This window comes from Nomia melanderi, chromosome 1, assembly GCF_051020985.1.
Source record: "Nomia melanderi isolate GNS246 chromosome 1, iyNomMela1, whole genome shotgun sequence".
Classification (NCBI taxonomy): Eukaryota; Metazoa; Arthropoda; class Insecta; order Hymenoptera; family Halictidae; genus Nomia; species Nomia melanderi.
Genome location: NC_134999.1, coordinates 35526543 through 35550646, shown reverse-complemented (window position 1 = coordinate 35550646; position 24104 = coordinate 35526543). Strand labels below are relative to the sequence as shown.

The 24104-nt window shown below is 48.2% G+C and overlaps 4 protein-coding genes across 6 annotated transcripts in view; 2 read left to right on the top strand and 2 right to left on the bottom strand.

Annotated features, from left to right (window-relative positions):
- The first annotated feature begins 1117 nt into the window (after nt 1–1117).
- Nucleotides 1118–9814, top strand: LOC116426875 (protein N-terminal glutamine amidohydrolase). Its single transcript, XM_031976499.2, has 5 exons — nt 1118–1944; nt 2015–2176; nt 6109–6262; nt 6422–6692; nt 6835–9814. Exons 1-5 carry the CDS (start codon nt 1694–1696, stop codon nt 6987–6989), a joined length of 993 nt encoding a protein of 330 aa, XP_031832359.1. The 5' UTR covers nt 1118–1693; the 3' UTR covers nt 6990–9814.
- Nucleotides 2384–4460, bottom strand: LOC116426870 (isochorismatase domain-containing protein 2). 2 transcript variants are annotated; one of them, XR_004234990.2, is made up of 5 exons: nt 3659–4460; nt 3253–3396; nt 2983–3168; nt 2714–2914; nt 2384–2618 (listed from the first exon to the last, which is right to left on the bottom strand). XR_004234990.2 is itself a non-coding variant. In XM_031976490.2 (4 exons), exons 1-4 carry the CDS (start codon nt 3785–3787, stop codon nt 2768–2770), a joined length of 606 nt encoding a protein of 201 aa, XP_031832350.1. In that variant the 5' UTR covers nt 3788–4460; the 3' UTR covers nt 2660–2767. The 2 variants fall into 2 exon arrangements, 1 of the variants encoding a protein (XP_031832350.1); XM_031976490.2 differs by lacking the exon at nt 2384–2618 and having other exon boundaries at nt 2660–2914.
- Nucleotides 6879–24104, top strand: part of LOC116426869 (Cyclin-dependent kinase 4) — a 29504-nt gene continuing 12278 nt past the window's right edge. Inside the window, exon 1 of one of the 2 annotated variants that reach the window (XM_031976483.2) lies at nt 6879–7001. The gene's annotated coding sequence lies outside the window, so the exon portion shown is untranslated. Of the gene's footprint in view, nt 7002–18515; nt 18674–24104 lie in introns of those variants that run through there. The other variant, XM_031976481.2, reaches the window with a different exon arrangement.
- pwn (calcium-binding EGF-like domain-containing protein pawn) lies at nt 9559–22363 on the bottom strand. The gene is made up of 15 exons (XM_076374191.1): nt 21033–22363; nt 15248–15557; nt 14810–15151; nt 14486–14733; nt 13575–14399; nt 13226–13408; nt 12952–13150; nt 12635–12873; nt 12428–12555; nt 12078–12348; nt 11778–11994; nt 11541–11666; nt 11256–11463; nt 10716–10958; nt 9559–10642 (listed from the first exon to the last, which is right to left on the bottom strand). The coding sequence occupies exons 1-15, from the start codon at nt 21088–21090 to the stop codon at nt 10535–10537; spliced, it is 3705 nt and encodes a 1234-aa protein (XP_076230306.1). The 5' UTR covers nt 21091–22363; the 3' UTR covers nt 9559–10534.

The following is a 24104-nucleotide window of genomic DNA, read 5'->3' as shown; positions in this document are numbered from 1 at the left end:
ACTTTCACAACTTTCGGTTCTATCGCTCTGTGGCCAGGGAGTCCTATTTCCAAGTTTTCTAAACGAATCGTTAGGGAGACGGTAAACCGTATAGTAATTGGTCCGTGAAACGATTCTAACGTTCCAGTATCTGAATCTATGTAGCGCATCGCATCACGCTATACCCATGAATGCGGATCACGTGGAACAGGCTTCAGGTGCTTGACCTGACTAAATGAAGTATAAACCTGTTGCCTTCGAGGAGCACTCGTTATCGGACAGTGCCGGGTCGTAGTTTTTCAAATGCGATTCGTAGTTTTCCTGAATGAAACTCAAAGAAAATATCAGCGGAACGGAAGACACTTGGCCGAATGTAAAGCGTGAAGGATAGATTAGGCTAAAAAATAGAAGATGCAACGAAGTTATCGAGCTTGAATAGGAAACCATATGTTTCAAGGGAGCCGTTACCAGAGTATGGGGAGCGTTAGATGCCGCGCTTTTCACGAGGAATTCTTACCGCCCAGGCCGACGACGACAATCCCAGGAACTATGAAGACGACATTGTTGAAGCCGTGCTCGAATGGGCCGTCGCTGAGATCCACCATCTTTCAGCTCAAGGAACTTTCAATAAATTTTAAGAACAGAGATACCCGTAGTAACTGACTACACTAAACAGGTGTTCACGAGAACGCCATCTGTGAAACGTTTGTCGTTAAAATTATGCGTTTTCCTATGATCATTCGTTTTCAAAGCTTCATTCATTAAATAAACATCGCTCGATCGAGCCTCGAGAATATTTAGCAAGTGAATTTACAGCATGATCTTAAAAATATCATTTCGTTCGTTATTCCCTTAAGCAGCAAAATATTTGCGTGCATACATGACATTGTTTTCATCCTTGGACGCGAAATGTAAGGGCTCGAGTACAATCCCTGCGTAACATTGATCTGTTACGAGAATGGGGATGTTATAAATATTGACGTTGAAAAGTAATATATTAAAGCATGTGTGAAATTCTTGATCTTTTTGAATCAGTTTAATACGATCATGGAAAAGATGTAGAATAGATCTTCACCGACATAGAAATCCAACGCTGATTATAGCGCCCTCGGCAATTTAGAAACAGACAGAAAATCTCATTGGACGATGAATCAGAGTTTATATTAATTTTTATATTACAGAATAAATAAATACCTAAAGTCAACGCAATACGCGTATTTACACTGTTTACAATAATGTACTGTATCTGCAACAATATTCGTTTATTTGAACGTAGAGAACACATCCTGCAATAAGTAAGGTTATAACAGCAACATTTAATGGCAGCATCAAATAAAACCTTTTAGCACGTTGACTGCTATATGGTGGCCATCGATAACAGAAATTTTAAATTGCTCGAAAGTGATAATATATAAGATGATTGATATTATATAAAAATGATTAGTACTGTAAGTCACTAAATAATAGTATACCATAAGAACTGCAATACTAAATAATTAATAATTCCTTATCTTTACTACAAACAAATAAAAAATATAAAACCCCATATTCTCGTAACACTCAGCGTGTTAAATTTCGCGGACCGGATTCACAAATATTTGTTAACATCTGTGAATGACATTAGAACATTGTTTCAACTACTATATGCAAGTAATGAAAGGAATAATTATAATCAGTCCTTGCACAAAAGTTTATAGCGCAGAATTCTTTTTTAATGAAGAAAAAATTGATTTCCCTTTCATGGTGTAACACTTCCTGTAATAAAAGCGCGGTAAAACACCCTGCAAGGATGTTCCATTTTCGTTACAACTCGCAGTTCGATTTCAAACGTCTAGTGAAAACATTGAACAAACACAAAATGACTAATACAAAGTCCTCAGATACATTGAAGTACGCAAAACTGTCTGACAAAGCGTATGCCCCAATGAGAGGATCCAAATTTGCTGCTGGATACGATTTAAGAAGGTATTTTCGACAATTTTCACGATCCACCGTGTATACAATAGCTTTATCATTTTCATTCATTATTTAACAGTGCTTATGAATACGTTATACCAGCTCGTGGTAAAGAACTAATCAAAACTGATTTACAAGTCGAAGTTCCTGAAGGCACTTACGGAAGAATCGCACCACGTTCTGGTCTGGCATGGAAAAATCATATAGACGTAGGTGCCGGGGTGATTGATGCGGATTACCGGTAAGTACCTTGTCAATCATAAGTAGATTATAATTTGTCGTAAGGATTCACTGTCTTACAAAACCATAAATTATTCAGAAAGCATATTCTCTATTAAGAATTGCCTTAGAATAGAATTAAATAAAGGTTCTGTGAATATTGATTGAAATCTTATTACCTATATTATTAAGATACAAAAATACATTTATGTTAAACATATTTTAATTTATTATTTTTTTTTTTTATGTAGAGGAAATGTGGGGGTTGTGCTATTTAATCTCAGTGATCAAGACTTTAAAGTATCTCCAGGTGATCGTATAGCACAATTGATTTGTGAAAGAGTTGTTTATCCAGGATTAGAGGAGGTAGACACTTTAAATGATACAGAAAGAGGAGAAGGAGGTTTTGGTTCAACTGGGAAAAATTAAATTGTTAGGTTTCTTCTTAATTCTTGTATCTTTACCTAAAAAGTATTAATGTACGAATAAACCGCTCTAACGAGAATTATGAACCTTTATGTGGTATTTAATAATTGGACAATTTTTATAAAAATATAACCTTGTTGGTCATGAGAACCGACTATGGCACATTGAAGTCTTTATTCCTTATAGTTTATAATTTTGGGCTAAGTCCTGTAGACAATGACGGTGTCTTTATTAAACGTAGAATATTTTTAAACTCCTTGTGATCTGCACTTCCCAATAATTTAAAAATAACATTCTCTGCAGTAGTTATATGACAGCCCATGCCTCTCATCCTCTGTTAACATAATTTAATTTACATGTTATAATCTAATGTATAGGATTATAGTTCACATTTGTTTTTACCTCTAAAGCAAGCAATCTATCCTCTCTAGTACGCGAACTGCAACAATCTGCAACAGTGTGTACTTCATATCCACTTTGTTTCAAGTCCATCGCTGTGTTCTCTATGCACACATGAGTCTCAAGACCAATTAAGATAATTGCTTCTGGTTTTTCACCAGAACAGACTGTAGAAAGCTCTTTGTTTATCTGATATAACCAAAAAGAGGAAAATTACCAAAACAACCGAATGAAAAATAATCATAGATTCAACACAGTAGTTCTCTGACTTACTTCAGGTGTACACATACTAAACGTAGTTTTTGCGAACGGTCCTTTGGCACCGGAAATATCAAATTCCGAAATCGTTTTACCTAACGACTTCGGATTTTGTTCGGAGACTATCATAGGAATTTCCAAGAGCTTTAACGCCTTTATCTGAGCATAATATATACAATTTAATCTACACGAAAAGAGTTTTAATGTAAGTATCAAGTTACTGAATATAATTAATATCGTAAGTGGAACGTTAAACGAAGCAGACATCTGCAAACGTTAAATATTTTCTTACGTCGCTTGAACGTAAACTTAATATGCACATAAATTTAAGAAATATCCTTCAGTGCTAAGTATAGGAGTGTTAAGAAATCATTCGAATTGTGCGTTTACTGATATTATTCATGGTATTTTACATATTTACCAGTTTCACCGAGTTTTGCGAGATTTTGTCGAAATCGGATATAGCCTTAACGATCTTTTCTTGAACGTCGCATATGAACAAGGCGGTTCTCGTTTGTTTAAGAACCGCTCTCGCTGCGTTCATTGCCATTTTTCCGAGAGATATGGAAATCCTTTAGAAAAATGAAATCAGTCCGTACCACGATACGTCGATTTTTATCACACGGAAAATTTTGTTGTCGCTATCACTGGCACAACAGACACGAATTTTCACCTTTGAGTTGACTGGATCTCGTGTTGTGACGCACGTGATATATTTCTGCGATATTCAAAGTTCACGGTCAGTCGTGGACTTACTAACTTTAGATGTAACACTTAATCGATTTTTCAACGGACCCTCTCGATGCGCAAGCGACATAATTGACCGTATAAGGGTACGCAATAATTGTTTGTTTATTTAGGGTTACAAACGATGGTAGCTTGATAGCAGAAGCGTTCAAGGTTTAACGAGAAAGTATCGAAACTATCTCTGCTGTTCAAGGAAATCGCGAACGTACTCGGACACGATAAGAATACTTTTTGCGCACAACATGTGTACATCTATGTTTAGACGGTATCAAGAGTAGCTGGAATTTGATAATTTTACAAGTTCGAAGCTATCTAAACAGCCCTGCCCCTAATACTCGAATAGAACGTGACAAAAGTTCAGCCGAAACCTAAAATTCGTAGAACGAAATCCGATAAGTTTCCGAGTAGATCGCATCGGAACCGAGAAATGCAAGTCACCGTCGAGTAGTTCTCGGTTGTACTAAACGAGTATCATCATTCGTGATAAGCCCGCAGTGCCGTATGGCGGCCATGGTTCCGTAAATCTCGGTTGATCATCTGCGCGACGAATCGTTTCCCCGTCGCAGGGAAGTTGTCGCGTGAAACGAGAGCGGCGCGCAAGAGCAACGGCAGCCGGTTTGCAAAATGTATGTATGCATTTTATAGGAAGTTTCCCGTTGCTGCGAGTCGAGTGATTTAAATCGACTGTGTTTGGCGCGTGCGTGTTGCCGCAACGTCCCAGGTGCTAGAGGCGAGTTGGATGTAGGGAAGGCCACATAGAGCGGCAGCAGCGAGCAGCGGCAGTCAAACAATGTTGTTTCGAGTGGTCGGATGTACGGGTCCGATTTGAGTATCTCAAGTTGACCAGATTGATCATCCGGCCAATCGGTGACGATGTTCGCGTACGGTTCACCGGCTCAGGGAGCGCAGACGTTCTAATGATCCGAGTTGCGGGTCCCCTTGTCCTCCGATTTATTCTATTCCTGAGAATACTCTCGGATTTTGTGTTGGTACGAGCGAGCCAAGTTTCTAAACAAAGAATGGCCGTGGAGCCTCGTGAAGCCGGGCACGCGAAGCCGCTACTGCAGCTTTTCCCGAAAGCATCAGAGTGCGTGTACACGAGTTGCTATTGGTAAGTGATCATAGTCGGTCATCGCCGGCTTTTACATAGCGCACGGGAAATTTTATCGATTCGCGGGAATAAACGTGTCGTATTGCGGTATTCATCCCCGTGATGGATCGATACGATGCAGTAGTACAGAGACGGCAGTGCGATATGCTGCCGCCATCTTTGGAACGGTATGAAATACCTACGAATCACGGTGCACCGTATCACGCTCTTTCCCTTTCTCTCTTGCTGTACGGCTTTGAAAAGTCCCGCGCGTTACGTGTAACTCCCCGCTTCTTGCTAGAATTCATAATTTCGCCTTTGTTATCGCTGTGTACGCCGGGAATACGCGGCCCCACGACGTTACTTTCGATTAATAATGCATGCTGTTAGCGGATAATTCGCGCGACACGACTGTGCTTCGCGTAACACGAACGCAAATCCAGGCTCTTTTTTTAACAGCGCGCACACGCCTGGCAGAACCAGCCGTATCTTAATCATCCGACCTCCGTATCCAGGCCTCTCATTACCATCCGGTGTGTCGCAAAGCTTTCAGCGTGTTCGCGATACCCGTCATCGATCATCCGAGTTCAACAATATTTTCACGCCACGCTTCGTTATGGAATAGATTTATATACGTTCGCTTGCACATACGTTCCGCTGACGTTCCACCGGTCGCCTCGCTCTCTTGTACACACCTGCGTTCTCGACCTCCATGCACTTCACGCTACTCTATTAAACGGGTTCGTGGAAAATGTTTGTTCACGTTTCCAATTTATTTCCACGCCGGAGGATCATTCTTTGCTCGGTGTGTTTTGAGTCACTCTTTCATCTGCGCTCACGTTGCTGCACCGTGTAACCGTCGCGTTCAACCTGTTAACCGGGGGATCGTTCGACAATTGGTATACATGAAACGATGGGTCGAGTTCGAGTCTGTACGGAGGACGAGTTAACTCGTCGATGCCCGGTTAACAGGAGAACCGAACGAACCATTCCTCGGACACGCTCCTCAGCAAGAATCAACTGTGTTATTCTAGCGAGGAGAATGTATGGAAGCTGTGTCAGGACGTAGCCAGGAGACACGCATCGCAATTACAGCATTGCTATGTTGCATTCGTGAGCAACCCTTGGCGTAGCGTTCCACTTTGGCGACAACGGGCAGGAAAGGACGAGGATAAGCTCGTAGTTTGGGTCAGTTTGTTTGCTGAAGATAGAGAAATAAAAGGAAAAGATAACGCTAGAAGCTGCTACGGTCTCGTTCGAGCTTCTTCCTTTCTATCTTTTTCTCTTTTCCTTTTTTTCCCATGTTGTTTGGGGGAGAGACAACGTGTTTGTTTGTTATATTCATAGGACTACCACGTAATCCTTATCTACGCACCCGACGAAAGGGCAGTCGTTTACGACTTAGATAGTGCGTTGCCTTTTCCAACCCATTTTTGGAAATACGCGATGGAAACGTACAGGTCGGACGATGTGGTGCAACCGGAGCATCACAGGAGATTCCGTGTGGTACCAGCCAGCGTGTACTTGCGAGAGTTCGCGTCGGATCGGCATCACATGAAACGCGAGGACGGGACGTGGATCAAGACACCGCCAGATTATCCACCGATCTCCACAGCAAGTACGTTTATCTCGGATAGGCAATTTTTTCGCCCCGTTTAACGGGGGCGTTCTAGCTGCAGCTTAATTACTCTATCGGAGTAGTCCACATTCTGATGAACGTTTCTCTTTTTTGTTTTTGGTTTGCTCTGCGACTCTTGCAGCGTGTAAAAGCAACTTGGATTCCTTTATTAACACCGAGCCAGGGACAGGTTTCGGCATCGTATTGTCATTAGAACAATTTTTCGACCGATTTCATAGGCCGAACGCGAACGCAAAGGCACCCCGTGCCCCCCAGTCACAACCGACGGCGACTTAAATGTACCACTAAGTAAGTTTCCGCAGGGTAACCGATCGTTTGTTTTGACATTTCCACCGTCAGAATCGCTCGTATGGCCTAAGGGAATTGGTAGGTGCATGCAATTTCTCCCGAGCTGACGCATTCGGTCAAAATTTCGTGATAACGTTGCTCCGATCGTTGTCGACCCGAAAAAAAAACGGAACCGATTGTTTGCTCTCCCGAGACACGTTCCCTTCCATCCGTTGATTTTTACTTATACCCTTGTCACGCCTCGATCTTGCCACTTAATCGAGCAACTCACCCGAAGTGATTACGATCGAGAGCGGCGACTTGTTCGAGTAATCGTCCGGTTCCAGAGCAACGCGTTTGTAACTTTCGTATCCGCATTGAAATCAAAATCTTACATGTACCGGCGGAGAAAATGGATAACAGAATCGCGTCGTCTCGATTACGCGAGCCTCGCGGTCGCGTGATTTCGCTGGATATTGCGCCGCGAACAATTATCGTGATCTGCGTTGCCTTTTCTCCCCTTCAAAACAAGTCTTCGTCACAAGTATTTGCTCGTTATATTTCTAGGCTATGCTGAAATGTTTGTTTCCTCTCTTTTTAAAAGTCTTTTTTGCAGAGTGTCGCGGAGACCGTTCCGTCTCAGTTAGAGTGTGCTACCACGTTACGATCGACCGTATTCCAAGTTTCGAGTCGTGTGGTTTATAAGTGTCCTCGTCTTCGTACATACGTTCCACCATGCATTCGTGAATGAATCTTTGTCACGGCTTTGTTCTATCGATGGTATTGTATCGTTATCGTTATTGTGTCTAAAGACTGATTGTATTTAACGGACGACTCGCTCCGGCACCGCGAGGAGGACCGCAGGGAGCTCCTCGAGGATCGTGTTATACCCGTGCGGAGCGCGTCCGCGACACAGGCGCGACTGAACGCGCTTACCATTATTGCGCAATCGATACGAGTAACAGCAGGAGGAACTTGATCTTTCTGAGATAATGTAATATTATATTACGATTATTGTAATTCTTGTGATACTTTACACTTTCTACTTTGAATACCTACAAGCTATACTTGTCTACTGTTTGTATACTATGAAACTAATGCTTAAAAAAACGGTGCGTTCGCTCGTCGACGCGGATACCCGCGACGAAACCGTAGGAAAAGAAGCGGAGGGGACCGCAGCCCCGCACGACCAATTGCCCACATCGAAAGATCGTCTTCAACGAGTCAACGAACGCGTGAATCCACTGGATATCTCGGGTGTGAACAACGAAATCTTGGTGAACAACAAAGAGAAATAACAAACTATCGCTATTCTTGCCTGTTGCGCGATCTGTAGACTCTTTCAAGCTATTAAACGGCGGTGATCATTTCGAGAATGTTGTCCGACGAGCGAACGCAAGCTGGACCGTCGGTTCGTCGGTGTACAAGGCAGGACGAGGAAGGATTCCTCGATCGATCCATGAAGACGAAGAACCGTCGGTCTTGTCGATAGTTTAAGAGTTCGTCCACTCTTTGCCTTCCAGTATCTTTCACTAATTCTCTTTGTCTTTTCTCATCGACATATGTTTCTCTTCGATCCGCGTGTACACGCGAGCGGCTGCGTGTTCGCTGCGACTCCGAAGAAACTATATATCTAGTCACCGAAAATCGAGCACGGGGAACAGCCCTCATCGTTTTCACACAGGAACACACCGGCGTCGTATCGTATGTGGAAAACCCGGGACCGATCCTTCTAGCGTGTAATATCTTCGATTAACGGGATAGAAAAACGGAGGAAGATAGACCTAATCTCTCTATCGTTGACGATATTGCTGAATATATCAGAAGGAATTATTGCATTATCACCGGCAGTGATGATAATTATATAAATATATATTTATCAATATTTCATATTTATTATATTGATATATTTAATTATATATAAATAAATAAATAAATAAATATATATATATTATATCAATTTCGATACGATAAGAGAGTTTAGCCGAGAAATGTTGAATTATACAATGTTTTATATATACATATATATTTGTCGACGTTCGGTGACGTATTTTCTTATCATTCTCATTCTGCGATATACATTTACGGATAGGACTCTGAGGATCACAAATCTTTTATCACGATTCCCGCATGTTCACAAAAAAAAACAAAAAAAAAATATATATATATATACGAAACGGCGGAAGAAAATCTCTTTATAAACTTCATCTTTCGAGTCTACGATAAGTTATTATAATATTAAATGGATGCACTCCGTTCGTCTCCGCTTGGAATCTTATGAATGTACTTTTGCAGACTCTATATAAATGAATCGTCACGTGCTCCAAGGTCCACCTCCCTTTTTCCTTGGTCAGGTGCCATACTTTGTCACTGACACGATGAACGCAGGAAGCAAAAGTTGCACACAAAAGAATGAAGGAGAGAAAAAAAAAAATGAGGATACACTTCCGAATGGTAATCGAAGCGTTAAAGCGTATAATCACATTACTTCCTTCGACGCGACGAACAGTTTCCTTCTTTGAATGTTAAACACTATCAAATACCAAGCGTCGACCGTTACTTTCTGTCGCACAAACGATTTTTCTATAAATCCGTTCGTCTTGTCACGAGATACTCGATGTTCGTTACCGAAGTTACCGATACACACGCAAAGTGGTTTTAACGTTTTTGCTCATTACGCGCACAGTATTTTCGGCGTTCGACCCGGTTGAACAATCGTTCGGACCGTACCTTGGGCATCGGAGAGTTTCAAGAGAAACAATGACGCGCATGGATTTTCAAATGTATATTGTATTCAATTTGCAAAAATATATAATGTACAATTACAGAAGTTACATGGTGAATTGCGAATATTTGTCGTGCCGGCGATCGCTCGCCGGTACGACTGTATACTGTCCTTCGATCCTCCACGCTGATAGGATCCTTAGTTAGCGGTAAACTCTTAACATTTACATACGATAAGCGATATGACGTGCTCAGTTGTCGTTCGTTCATCGGTGTAGCGTTCGGTGTCGAGAAAAAAAAGAAAACTGTGACGACAAGGAGAATAGAACGTGTGAAAATTGCATCTGATTTTCGTCGACACCTTGCCGCTGATCCGTAGAATATAAATTATTACATTTGCAACACGAGTATTAGACTAAATAATAATTAAAAGGAGCCATCATTTTAATACTAGACTTTCAGTATGCACCCTTCGTTTGATAAGTTCTCACGAAACAGCCTTAATATCATTTTTTGGGGGTTTTCATACATCATTCCGAGAGTAGTGCTAGGATAATAAATATCTATAATAATAACAAATTAGTCGCCAGGAATCGAGTAACGCTAAGACTGACTTGCATCGATGCGAATCTCTATTAACACAACATCAAAGACTTCCGAGAGCTTATTCTATCAGAAGTTTCGCCGACATTGGCAAATCAACCGCTTAATACGAACCACTGGCGGCCGCTTACGTTTAACACCTAATACTCCACGCTGTCAGTTCTTTTCGTTTTAAGTAACCGGGGTACAAGTCACAATTTATAACTAAATTACTTTCTCCTCGGTTCTCACGTCCGATAGTACGGCCTGTAGGTAGACATCGGGATATTGTTTTTCGATAAATGGTGCACGTCACCTTGGTCGTACTCTACGTCATTGTAGATTCCGCTTTGATTCTGAAACCAAAGAGAAATTTCGTAGTGTACCTTTAGCGTGAAACACGGCGGGAAACGATCCGGCAACACTCACAGCTAAAGATGACCTAGACTTTGGCCTAGGAACGTGAAAACCGCTATTTTGCGGGATCAAATCGGCCCTGTCCTTATCCTGTGGCTCGGAATCCGAGCTGTCCGGATCTGGTTGATGTCTTTGTCTCGATCTCAACGGTGGCTGGAGTCTCGGCAGCGGCACCGGTGGTAACGTTCCATGGACGTTGATGGGTGGGTAACCGAACACCGCTGAGCTCGGCCTGGTTGGACCCATCGGCTCCGTCTAAATCAACAAAAAAAAAAAACGATTTAACACTAGGTTTACGAGCATTTATAGTACACTTCATTCTATTATTGCTAAAAGAATTGATGCTCGTTTATTTCGATTGTGGAAACTGGAGATTTGATAGTAGGTAATTGGGGTGCATATCAGTGTGATCGCATCAATCAAAATCGGCGTAAACGTTTACAAAATAATATTTCTAAAATCCAGTATGCGTCAATTTGACGCGTTCCGTAAACCTAGCGTTAACAACTCGGTTAATGGATTGAGAGTGCCTGAAACAATGATTCTCCTCACCGCGTATACGTTGGCCGTCGCCATATGGTCTCCAAAATGCGCCCACATGTAGGGTGGCAAATTAGTCGGTGGCCCTTGCTTTACAGAAGCCAGGGTGCCCACAGATCCGACCCTAGCCAGCGTTCCCGGAAGGGTACCAGGGATGCCACCCTGAATGTACCCGTAGACCGGCGAGCCGATCGATTTCTGTTCCCGCGACCACCTTCGACTGTAACGCGCGTTATTAATAATACGAAGGTAGTCAATTGATAAACGTAGGCGTGTCGGGGACATTATTATTCTTACCTCCACATGACGAGACACACCAGCGTTAAGACTATAATTATTAAAGCTGCTACTGACGCTCCTATTGCTACCCCTAGAACCTCTCCGTCGACCTCGCACTGAGCACCGTAATAATTTCCAGTGCACCTGCGAACAGAACGAATTAATCGTCCGGAAACTCTTGTAGGGCCTAGCTGATACAAGGTCACCGGAAGGGACCCGCGAACCCTTATTGCGATCCGATATTAATATACTCACGTGCACTGCATATGATCGCCCTGGTACGAGCACGAGCCTCGATTGTTGCAGTAAGTCGAGGGACACGAGATGCACGTTCTTCCTGACTCGTTCGGATCGTCCTTGTGCGGATCCTTCAATCCTGGGTTGCACGCGCAGGTGAATCCGCCCCAATTGTTCGTGCAGGTCGCCGACGAATGACAGTCGTTCAGTTCCGACGAGGCACACTCGTCCAGGTCTGAAAATGTAAAGTACCGGTTGTTCCTTCTCGTTGCAATTTTCTATCTGCAGCAGTTTCTTTTTTATTGTTCGGATGTAAACCTTGCAAGTTCGATATAGATCCAGGTGGGCTGTCAACGTAAAGCGCGCTGTTCCCAATGTTATTGCTCCTCCTGTGAATAACACCGAGCAAGTGCCTCTGCAGTTCCCCCGCCAAGCTTGGTCTGATTGTTCTCGGCTCGTAAGTGAGTTTCAAAGTTGCGTTCACGAAGACTCCCCCTTGCCCCTGACTGACGTCGCCCTGGTACACGCCGTTTACCGAGGAGCCCATGTATTCGTCCGAAAACGGTGTCATCGACATGGCGGATTCGATCTGGAAAATTTAAAGGTGAATTCCCTTGAACTTCCACTTCGCTCTTCGATTCGTTTCTACTGAGATCAGCTCGACTCACAGCTCGATTCGCTTCGTAGGACAATGTCTGATAAGGTTCGGAGTCTTTATCGGTGAATCCTCTGTCCCAGACGACTTTCCTATCGTAGATCTTGTCTACTCGGATGGATACTACGATACTTATGATTTCTGTCAACAAAAATCTCTAGTTTTGCATACGGCCGACAGTAATTAACGGTAGTTACGATAGGTACGAATCTGCACGAACTTTTGCAAGGCAACGAATGCTGCAGCCTGGCGTATCCCGGCTTGCAGTGACACGCGGACACTCCTTGAACAGTGGCGCAAGCCTCGTGTTGGCTAACGTCGCAAGTGCTGGTGTCTCCCACGATGCAAGTGTCTATTCTGACCGGTGGTTGGGTGGGTCTTCTGTGGAAAGTTAGTCTTCGAATTGGCCCGGTTGGTCTCGGGCTTGCCGTCGGCGGATCCGGCTGGGGAACTGCGAATCTGTGGACACGCGGGGAATCGATGATTACACTGTATTAGGTTAACTATGTTCCCTACCGTTGTTGCAGGAGTACTAACCCTGTGCCAACTACGGCTGGTGGTTGCGTTCTAGTCGGTTGGGGCTGCGGCTGCACGTGCGTCGAAGTTCTATCCGAATTTTCGAACAAGTTCAAATACGTTCGCTTCCCGTCGATACTGACGAACCCCTGGCCTTCAACCGCGGACGTTAGTATCACGTCCGCACTCCCACCGTTTATCGGCACCCTCACGCCTTCCCCTGGTCAAAGGAAAAAAGGGGATACAGGGAAACTGTCGGCGTAGGTTTCGCGCAATTGAACGTGTCGGTGTTTACCGGTGCCTCCGCCGCCGGGACCTTGGATAGCCGAGACCGTGACATCAAAAATATCACCGATAGGCGGATGTCTCGGCGGAGAGTAGGGTCGTTGGGTAGCTAGTCCTTGGGATCCTGTGTAATCCAAGGTATCGTCGAGAACGATTCCAGGTCGGGGTCGGTAGGCATAGCGATCCGTTGGGGCTACAAAGGAAATTAATTGACCATGACGGCTGATAGGGTCTACAAAGGAGACTAATTAACCGTACTTCTCCGCGGAGGTCGCCGGAGGAATTCATTATAGATTGATTGCGATACGGCCGCTTTAGAGGATCAGAAAGATTGATTCCCCTGCGAGCCTCCTCCCTACCTGTGTTTTTGGTGAACGCGTTGGCTGGCGTGTGGATCACGGTTTTCTCTGTGCTAGGCGTAGGCTTGGTGAAAGTCGAAGGCAGAGTTTCCGTGGGAGTTGAAACGCTCGACGGGCTCATCGTGTTCTCGAAATCCGGCGATTTGCTCGGCTCCAAAGTTATCGTTGCCGACGTACTCGGTAAATTACTCGGAGCATTATCGGTCGGTACTGTCGTCGACTGAACGAGCTTCGTCGTCGTGGGTTCGATCACCTGGACCGACGAGCTGGTCTCGATATTCAGCGTCGAGACGGATTTGGTAGGCGTTTTGTTGATTATCGACTTGTCCCCGGGTTTCTCGTTATTTACGCTAGAAGTGGAATTCCTGTGTTCGCTGATCTTCGAGGACTTCGTCGGTTTGATTTCCAAAGGTATCACAGGCTTCGGGGAGTCCTCGTTCTTCGCGTCGCTCACCTGATTGGATTGACTAGACTCCGACCCAGGCGTCGACGGCTTCTCGGTGCTTATTCTATTCTCCTTGGACGGAGACTGAGGTTTGTTTTCCTTCTTCGCTGAATCCTCGCCTTCCGAATGTTTCGAATCGCTGTTCTTGTCGTTGTGATTGACACTCTCCTCGTGGTTCTTCATATCGTCCAGACTGTTCGTGGTAGCCTCGTTGCGGTCGTTGTCCTCCTTCTTGGTAGAAGATTCCGCCGTTTCATCTCCGCGATTCGGGCCGAATTGAGATTTATCTGGATACTTGTCGTGATCCTTCTCCCGATGGAAAGTGGAGTCCAAGGTCGGCGGCAATGGTTTGTAGGGCGGGATCGGTCGCCTGTTTCCTCCTGCACGCCCAACACGATCGAATTAGCACCGAAACGATTAAGAACACGAGTTCTAGACACGCAGCATATGGAACTTCCGACATTACCAGGTCGATTCCAGTTCCAAGGACGATTTCCTTGAGGCACGATCTGTTCCGGCAGCGGAACTCCGTTGACGAAAGGTCTGACAGGCCTCTCGGGCGGCAGCTGATTGACCACCGGTCTTTCGGGGGCCGGAGGCTTCTCGAATGGGTAAGGATGATCCGGCGGAGGTGGCGGATTCATTCCAGGTGTATCGAAATCGGGAGGCAGAGGCGGGACATCGGATATTCTTGGCGGACCTCTATTGTTGATCCTGCGAAAAGGAAATGCCATGTTTCCCATTGAGAGATCACGAGACAGCAGGCCATGGAAGCCGCGTTTCGACGTACCTAGTCGCTTGGATCGGTCGCAGAGGCCTAACCGTGTTGGCGGCGACGTTCACGTTCCCGTTGAGGAGTTTGACGATGCCAGTGATGATGTCTTGAATGTCAGGATTCGCTTGCCTCTGTCCCGGAGTTGCGGTCTGCAGGATCGGCGGCGGAGCGTGTTCGCTATAGATCCTGGGGGTCTCTTGGCGAGGCTGTCTTTGTTGATCGAGGTAGTGCGCCTGCAGGTACTGTGCCCGTTGGTTCGACTCTCCAACCAGCTGGTGGGGCTCCGACAAGAGTTTTGGTCCCTGCGGAGCCCCTTGCCCTTCCCCCGACCTGGTGTCGCTCGTTGTCGGCGCTATGCTGCACGAGACAGTGGGTCCGAGAACGTTAGAAACGTGCGACTCGAGATAATGAACCAGAACTGCGAACGACAGTAAGAATGATTAATGGACTCACCGATAATACTCGGCCGGCTTCACTTCTATGTTGTTCCCGTCGATCTGGTCGACGTGTTTCGAGGATGTCAGCTCGTCGATAGCCTCCCCGTGGCCGGTACCCTCGAACCTGACGTCGTTCTTTTCGAAGCCTGCGACGCTCTTCGAGCTCTCCAGCTGCAAGGCTGGGATCGTCCTCTGGAATGTCGGCGATCCATCGCGATGGAACACGCTGGACGTCCTCTCCGGTTCTCTGTACTCGCTGCCGCTAAGAATTATGTCTTCCCGGGAGGAACGGGAGGACGTTCGATCGTTTTGGATAGCCGACACACCTGCGCACAGTTCGATACAGCAATTTAGCGGGCAGTGCATCGCATAAATTTCGCGAGCGCGTTCGTGCACGGAAAACGGAGAGCCACGGCGTGCGGCGAGTTCAAGGAGCGCGCCTCATCGCCCACCGAAGCCCGTAATTGCCCTACAAGGAGATGGATAATCGTATCGTGATTAAGACGGTGGAACGAGACCTTCGACGTATACGTAAGAAACGCGTCCGCCGCACGATTCGAGGGAGGCCGGCCGATTTCGCGTCGAACGGTATTCGTGGACCTCGTGGCTTTTTTCGTTCGTTCTCGTTCGATTGGACGCATATCTCTGGAATAGTATCGAACGCTGCGATACGGACGCGACGAAAGCGTCTCGCTGAGTTACGCGATCCATCCGTCGGCCGTCGATCGGCTGCTTAAACGATTTCGCGGTAACTGCAAGAAACGCAGCGCTATCGCGTAGAATCGGTGGAGGGGTCGCGATCGAGGGCCGCAAAAAATCGAGAAGATCCACGGCCGATCGGGAAGGAAAACGGTACTTGAACGGTTGACATTCTCGAGGCCGGTATCGAGTGGTTTGACCAACCGTGGACGTGACGCGTATGAAATTACTACTCTCCTTCTCTCTCTGCCTCCGTGCCGCCGGTTTCTCCGTACCCTTTCTCGTTCTTCGCGTCGCCTCTTCCGCCTTGTCGCGAGGGAAAAAGGTTCATCGACATTGTATAGATTCCTCTCGATCGCTTCAAGGGAGCCGCGATCCTCGTGTTACTCGGGGGATATCGCGCGCCGTTCGGAGAAGCCTCGAATTCTCTCTCTCTCGATCTATCCTCGCGCAGTTTATCTCTATCGCGCATTCCCCCCGGCATTTACGATTATCTCGATATCACTTTTATTGCGACTAGTTAGGCGGACGCGTGCCTCCGCGTATTTTACGGTCGTGCCCGGGTACAGTTCCAGCATTAAAATTCCGTGGTGGCCGGGACAGAAACAATGGGGAGATTTCCATGCAGCAATTCAGCGACGCGCGAAGCAATTTGAGTGAAACTACGATGGCGGCCGAGCCTTGTGTACAGATCGTCGGGGCTCGATTGTAACGATCGGCTGTCCTGAATATCGCAGATGGAAACCCGCGATTCTGGCCTGCACGACTAATCGTTCCGATCGCCGGACTGGTCCGCGGAACGAGGCGGGTCTCGATCTCGTCGAAAGTAGCCGGTTACGGGCGAAAAGTTCAGCTTTGTTCCTTAGAAAGTGCGTTCGTATTACGGCGCGGCATTTTTCCTGTCGGACTTTTCCCTTCTTTCCAGACCTTTCACCGTCTCTCGAACCTTTCACGAGACACCGCGCACGCGAAGTTTTTTATTCAATTCGTTACACAGCTGACCAATTCGTAGCATTATACTAACGATCATCGAAGAGTTAATCGTTATCCTTTCCTCGTTCTGCTTGCCTGCCGCGAGTAACTTCTGTACGATTTATATCGCCACGGTTCGTTGCGGTCGCAACAGTCCTCCACCTATAGCTAATTGTTAATTAACCATATCCTGGATCGTAAGGAGCGTATCGGCGCGCTTCTTGTTTCGATCGAGCTTTCGGTCGCGCTGCTGTCGGGCAAGGGTGACGGAACGTTGACCGCGCCGGCCGTGGTACGCTGTTGCAAAACGACGATTTTCATTTCCGTAACTCTAATTCGCTAATTGCTCATTAGGCGGCGCACCGAGCGACGTGATTTCCAAACAAATGCCCACCCGCGATCGTAATTAAGTTCAACCGCCGCCTCGTTCTACTCGGCGAGCATCGTGCTCCCGATGTTCTCTCTTCGACTCGCGTGGAAACAGCGGAAAAAGGAACGGCCGATGCAGCGGGCATCAGTTTCACGTCTTAGAGGGTATCCGATCATTGTCCGTTCAGAAGAATCATAGCGACGTGTCAGCGTTGCAACCGACTCGATCGTAGAAGAGAACGACGCGCACTAGCATTACCGCGTCTCGCGTGTCGGCGCGTTATTAATGCTTATTAAAATGTTCTAACGTGTAATACTATTGAAATCCCCGGCTGGAGAAGCTAGATCTACAGTTAGCTCCGTCGCGATAGGCTCGCGCAAGCTAATTCAGTTATCCTCGTTCCATTATGGAGATGCAGACGCATTGTTGCGCCGGCGAGGACGCGTTATTATCGCCGGCGAGATTACGGTTTCTGTTGTAGCTGACATTACCGTGAAGTGGAGAGCTCGGTTCGCCAGTCGACGTGCTGTCGAGGTTTCGACGTTACGAGGTTGCGTGAGAATCTAGGTAAATTGCGGCGCAACCGGGCACCGGAGCAACCAGGTCCGCGATGAATCCTATCGGAAACTCCGAGCGTCGACGGCGACGATCTCTTTGGAAATCGCGTCTAATTCGAGCGGCCTTAATTAATCGCCGGTTTCCTTTCGATCGCGTCGCCGCGAGAAAGCCGCGTCCCCGACCGATTCGGTTCGAACGTCCTGCGCCAGGACTTTCGTTTCCGACTCGGTTCGCGGTGTTCCCGGGAGGACAATTATAAACGCAGGCAGCTGTTCGCTTGAGTAACGGTGTGTTCGCGTGAACACCATAACCTTCCCAACGTGAGAGCGTCGCGCAGGGATGCCGTGAGAATGTAGGTGAATCGCATGGTTGATTCTGTCGCGACGCGCGGAATGCAGCCTCCTGCTGGTCAGGTTTCGAACCTCGAGCGTCCTGGATCGGACGCGCAGGAGCCGGGTATCCTCGCCGAGGAAACTCGCGGGCGGCTGTTATTCCGACTAACCGGAGTCGCGCTCGAGGATTAATGAAATCGCCGGCTGGGGGCGATTCGAATTCCGATAGCTATTTCGATTCCGCGGCCTCCCACTCGATCTCCTTTTTACTCCTGACCGTGACACTTTACGCGAGTTATCGGGTTTTATCGCGGAGGTAGATGGGAGCGGTTGGTAAACTGTTCGCCGCTTCACAGGCGAGCGACTTCGAGAAAACGCAGGAACGTCGTCGCGTGAAGTTCACGGTAAACATGCGTCTCACGAGGTAACGAGGTAACACAGTTCGCGTCTTACGTGCGACGCGACGGGAAAAATGATTACCGGTTCTGGATACCATCGATCGCCAGCCGAGGTATGTATGCAACGATGATATCCACCGCCTCCGGATTCCGCTAATGGAATGCCGCGTGTACGCGATCCACGGCCGCGTTTCCTTCTTCCACGTCGTTCACCTTCGCCGCGGCGATTAAGGTACTCCGCTCTTTACGAATCATCTCCGCGCCGCTTCCGGCGTCGGATCGATAGCAGCGTTATCGATTGTGGAATAGGTGAAGCGACCGTTACCCTCCAGCGACACGGGGCGAGCCGCGAATATCGCCGGTACGCGTGGATTCGATGTTTGCCTATAGCCACCGGGGTATACCGTGACCCCGTGACGCAATTCTAACTACGTCTGGCTCGTGGCAAGAAGAAAGAAACGTCGATGGGGTTTATCCGTGGAAGCGTAGACCGAGCTATGCGCTGTCTCTCGAGGCGGTAACGGCAGAGTTAACGGTACACCATTCCAGCCCAATATTTATTCTTTTCGCCGGCGAACGCGACATTTCGTAGCTCCCCTGCGAGATTCGGCAGGTGTACGGATGCTGTCCGCTCGCCGGACACGTGTTCCCCGGGAATTCCACGATCGATCTTCCGTTTGCGCATCGGAATAGGATCCTCGGTCCGACCGGCTGTGAACGTTTCGAAATGTTCGCGTGAAAGTTATTTCGTGGAAGGGTTACGTTACGCGACGTCCGCGCGACGTGCGTTTCGAGGAGCGTTTTCCGTCATCCTCGAGCAGACGAAATCCTGCTCGGTGAACCAATCGGCTCCACGTTCCGCCGCGCGCGACGATTTCGTGACACTTTCACGGAGAACACGGCTGGGCGAAAGTCCGGTGACGAAACTTTCCGTTCGCGTTTGCGTCGTGTCGTTGTTGATCCGCGGTAGCGATCGCGCGCCGATTATTACGAGACTTCGACGCGTTGCGTAAAATGAGGCGCTCGCGCCGGAGACGGGATCAGGAAAAAAAAACTCATCAAAATTCTATGGGCCTTCGTTCATCGTGGAGCGGTTACGGGTCGACGACTGCGAAACCTTGATGAGCCGAACCGCACCTAGGTCTCGAGAAATAATCAATTTGCATAAGCCAATGACCCGGTCGAATCAAAATTCGCCGAGTCGTTGGAATTTCTTGGCTTCCCGTCGTTGCGCGTCGAAGATTATTCACACCGGCCTCGTCGAGCGTACGTTTCATTTCGGGATGTGAAAATGATAAAGTAACAGGTACGTGCCAGGCAACGAATGCACGTCATGCTCTCTCAGCTTTCTCCTCTGTCGTTTCTCGGACGGGCCTATGACGTCTGCTTTAGGTGAAATAAACGAGTCGCCTAAAAATTTCACCAGGTTTTTCCCCTGCAACGTGTTCGTTTCTAATTAACGCGCATGACGGAGAGAGCCAATGGTCTTCGCACCGGCGAGAAGGCAATTACCGCGAGCTTTCCTCCACTTTTAAATATTTATACGCGAGACAGCTCCCCGTCGGGTCGACGAACCTCTGGTTTTCAAGTTTCCACGATAGTCGCTCCGGTTGTAAACTTCGCGTCACGTTTCCAAGATTCTCATGGTAAATAGTTAATTCTCCGCGATGGGCGCCTGCGCGGCAACTTATCCGGAACCGGATGCGTACACCTACTTACGTATCCGCAATCGCAGAAATGGTAAATCATCGTATGTTACCAGTCTCTGCGGCAATTACGGCCGAGTCCACTGCTCCACCTTCTCGCTGGGAGTCAAGGGGGTGCAAGAGTTGTCGGGAATGTTGCGCGCGGAATCCCGAAACGAGATTACCGCCGCGCGGCCGAGCGGAAGTCTCGAAGACGAACGGTCCGCTCGTTGCTCCAAGAAACTCGCCGAACGACATGAAATTTTCGACAGAGGTCAAGATACCGGTTTCGGATTCGGCCGCGCGTGGCTGGTTTAAACGCCTATCGAGCAGGTTCAGGCATTAATTCGTCGGGCATTCGTTGTCTCGCGCGGATAACGACGATCGGCCAGAGACAGAATCTGTTCCGATCGTCACGGTTTCTCGTCGCGATGCGATTCGCGACGATCATTAGCGCCGTGAAGCTTGCGAGATCGCTTCGAAAGTATGCCCCGAATGATCCCAGTCGTCGGGATTCCATGCCGCCTCCTGACTCGGATCGCGGACCTCCGCAGGAAATTAAGCGCCGTGAAGATGAATCGAATACGCGCGATATCCACGCCGCAGGAATTTGGAACGATACCAGAATCCTCGGCAGTTGACCTTAATTGCCTCGCATTCTGCGAACGCTTCTCACAACAACACAAGGTTCACGCATAATTCCCTACGCACCTCGCAAAGAGATTCTAGTGCCGGTTAGCTGATTTTCCAGCGAGCGCGAGGAACATTTGGAAATTCGCGATCTTACCTACGAAAGCTAAGAGGAACAAGGTCTCCAGGACCGTCAGTCTCGAGTGTCCCGCCATCCTGGCTCCTTTGGCGCGTTGCGGTGGAACGTTGGGCCGCGGTTACTCCTGTCGATCAAGGTCGGGCTGATGTCAAGGACACGTTGGAAGGATCTCTCCTCAGGAGTGCCGATGGCTGGACCAGTCTTTATCGTCGTGAAACGTGCCACGGTACCAACCGATCGCCGCCATTTTGGATCGCGAACTTATGCCGTGTAAAAACGACGAGCATCGTGGAAACTTTGATTCCCCCGGCTGCTCGCCATTCTTCTTTCGTTTCTCCTGCCCCGTATCCTTCCCTACCGATACGCCTTTTTTCCTCTCCTTTATTCGGTCTCGCACTCTCGCGCACGCCGGTTGACCTACTTGGTCGCGGATAGGTCCGGTGTGCGCGTCAGCTTTTCGGCCGTCACGGTATGCCACCGGTTTCGCTCACCTTTTCCTCGATTTCCCGGCCTTCGTATCCCTCAATCGCAGCTTCTTTTCCTTCCTGCTATTCCGCTTTCCAGGCCCCGGCTCCCGGCGACAATCTGCCCGGCGTTTCACCGTGCGATGCGGGTCGACGTCGTACACACCTGTGTCCTTATTAGAAAAGTTTCACTCCGATCCTCGAATTTCGAAACAGCGCTCCAGTCCCACGCGATTTCGTGTGCCTAACGATACCCCGAACTTTCTTTCATACCGAGGCGGAATATCTTCTCTGCTCTGCCTGCCGGTTCCTCCGCACTCCTTACATTATCGGTAATATTTCCTCTTCGCTTCGCGCGAATCACTTCACCCTCTATCACAAGAATCACTCGGTTAATTTCGATCACTAGCCACAAAGAGTCGAATCAGCCATCCCTCTCGGAACCGGCGTTACCGTATTAACAGGGAATCGGCGTCGGGAGACCATCCAACTTTCCGAGCACTGTGAAATTTCTGTTCCTCGGGCAGAGTTCTCGCCGCGACACCTCGTACTGGTCGAACGATTCGGCTCGATCGAGCCGCGCCGAGAAGGAGGAACCCGAAGGGAACAGAAAACCTTCAACGGCTTGATCGAGTTTCGTTCGAGGTTCGCTTCACGGTCGTTCACACGGGACTGGCTTACGGTGTGGACGGTCATACACAGTTTCTCCCACTTTAACTATGCCATGCTACACACCATGGTGCACTATACCACGCTCTTCTGGAGTGTATACGTCACGTCTTCGTGGCTCGACTTCCACCATGCTGGCCTCCACCGTCCACTCAACTCCCGTGCTCCCCTCTCTCCTACGAAATTTCTCTCTCTCCCTCGCTCTGTCCCGTTTCCTCGGGCAGCCCTGGCTCTCTCCGATCAACCATTCCTCTTCCCTGCGAACTGTTCCATCGTCCCCGTCCGCGCGTTTCGTCGCCGTTTTGACGGCGGCGTCTGCTTTACCTCGACCTACCTTCCGATTCTTTCGGGACCTTCGGCCCGTCCCGCGAGCTTCGCTCCATCGTTGCCTTTGTCCGCGTTACTCGCAAGGTGATTCCCCTTTTCTCTTTCTCCCGTTGCGCGGTTTCCTCGGCGGACCGTGGCTGCTACCTGTGCGGCCATCGCGCCGCGCCGCGCCGCGCCACGCCGGCACCGCGACTAGCGCCCATTTTCCAGCCGAGCGTTCCTCGTTATCTTCTCTTTTTCCCGGGGCGTCCTGCCGCGAAAGGGAAACGAACTTTTTTCCGTAGACTAACGAGAATCCAACGAAACGGATCGAGCGTCTCGGACGCGGCCGATCGCGCGGAGTCCTCGCACGAAAGCGCGTGCATGTGCGGGTAACGGGACTCGGCTGCCAGAACGCTGCCACGAGGAATTAATCGGCTCCGAATCGCGTCGCTGAAAAGTTACAGGTGCAACGTTCCGTTCGGGAAGGAAGCTGCGACCCGACGCGACGGGATACCCCCGGAGTCCCTTTTACCCCGAGTTATCGATAAGATCAGAAAATGAAACGCGTTCTTGTAGGCCGGTTCGCCGAATCAACGAAGCCGTCTCGCGTTAAGGTGTCCAGGAAACAGATGTCTCGCCGAAGATAAATGATCGGGCTCGATGAAAAAGATAGCGGCGTTCCTCTTTGTAGAGATTTCAAGGGTCCGTCGAGTTCGCCGAGCGACATCGCGAATAACTTCGGAATTTCTGCCGTTGGATATGATGAAGCGTAACCGAATGCTATAAACTCTCTTCAATCCATCGCGATGAGTTTCTATTGGAAATTTATTCTCGAAAGCCGAAAGTTACGTAACGTTCGCAGCCTAGAAAACGACGAAAAACTCTTACAGCGATTTAACGGGAGAGTCGTTAGCTTATGAAAGTTCAACAGGTGCGACTCTCGCGGAAAAAGGAGTTTCTCCGAGATGTCTCGGTCGTTCCTTCATGGGCCGGCGTAATGTTCGCGCGTAGTTGCACGGCCGCGACCCTTCATTTTCTGCTTCTTCCTCCTCCTTCCTCCTTCTCGGTATGGTGAAACCAGGCTGGAATGCGCGGGACTGCCTTCCCCGATCGGTCGAGCAACATTGATCTTCGGGGCGACGGATGGTTGCAGAGGTTGCAGCGTAATCTTCGATCTTCCTGCGCGCGGAATAACTCGCCCGCTACCTTATTTGTTGGCAGAAACATTGCGCGGTATGGAATTCGAACGATCTCGCTCGAAACGTTCGAACGTCGCGCGTGTTTCGGATTTTCTAGGTTTTAAAGCGATCGACCGGACTGCTCGAAATTCACGGAACATTTCACCTCTCCCGCCCAAGCATAAATTTAATTGGCCAATGATCTGAATTTAAAATTCAACTGGAATCCCAATGAATTCCGTCGGTTCTGGTAGACGTGTCTTATTCGCGTGTATACAAAGGATATTTCACTGAATCCGAGCCGGTCCGTGATTTTTCCAGGTTCCGATTAGAATTCCCCGAGAGTGTTATCCCGGCGTGCGAGAAGTCCATTTACCCATTGACCTCACGTAGCTCGGGCGCGCCTTTTTCCTATTCTCAAAGTTCGAGCGACCGGCATGCTTGCCCGTGGTCGCAACACACGCCGCATA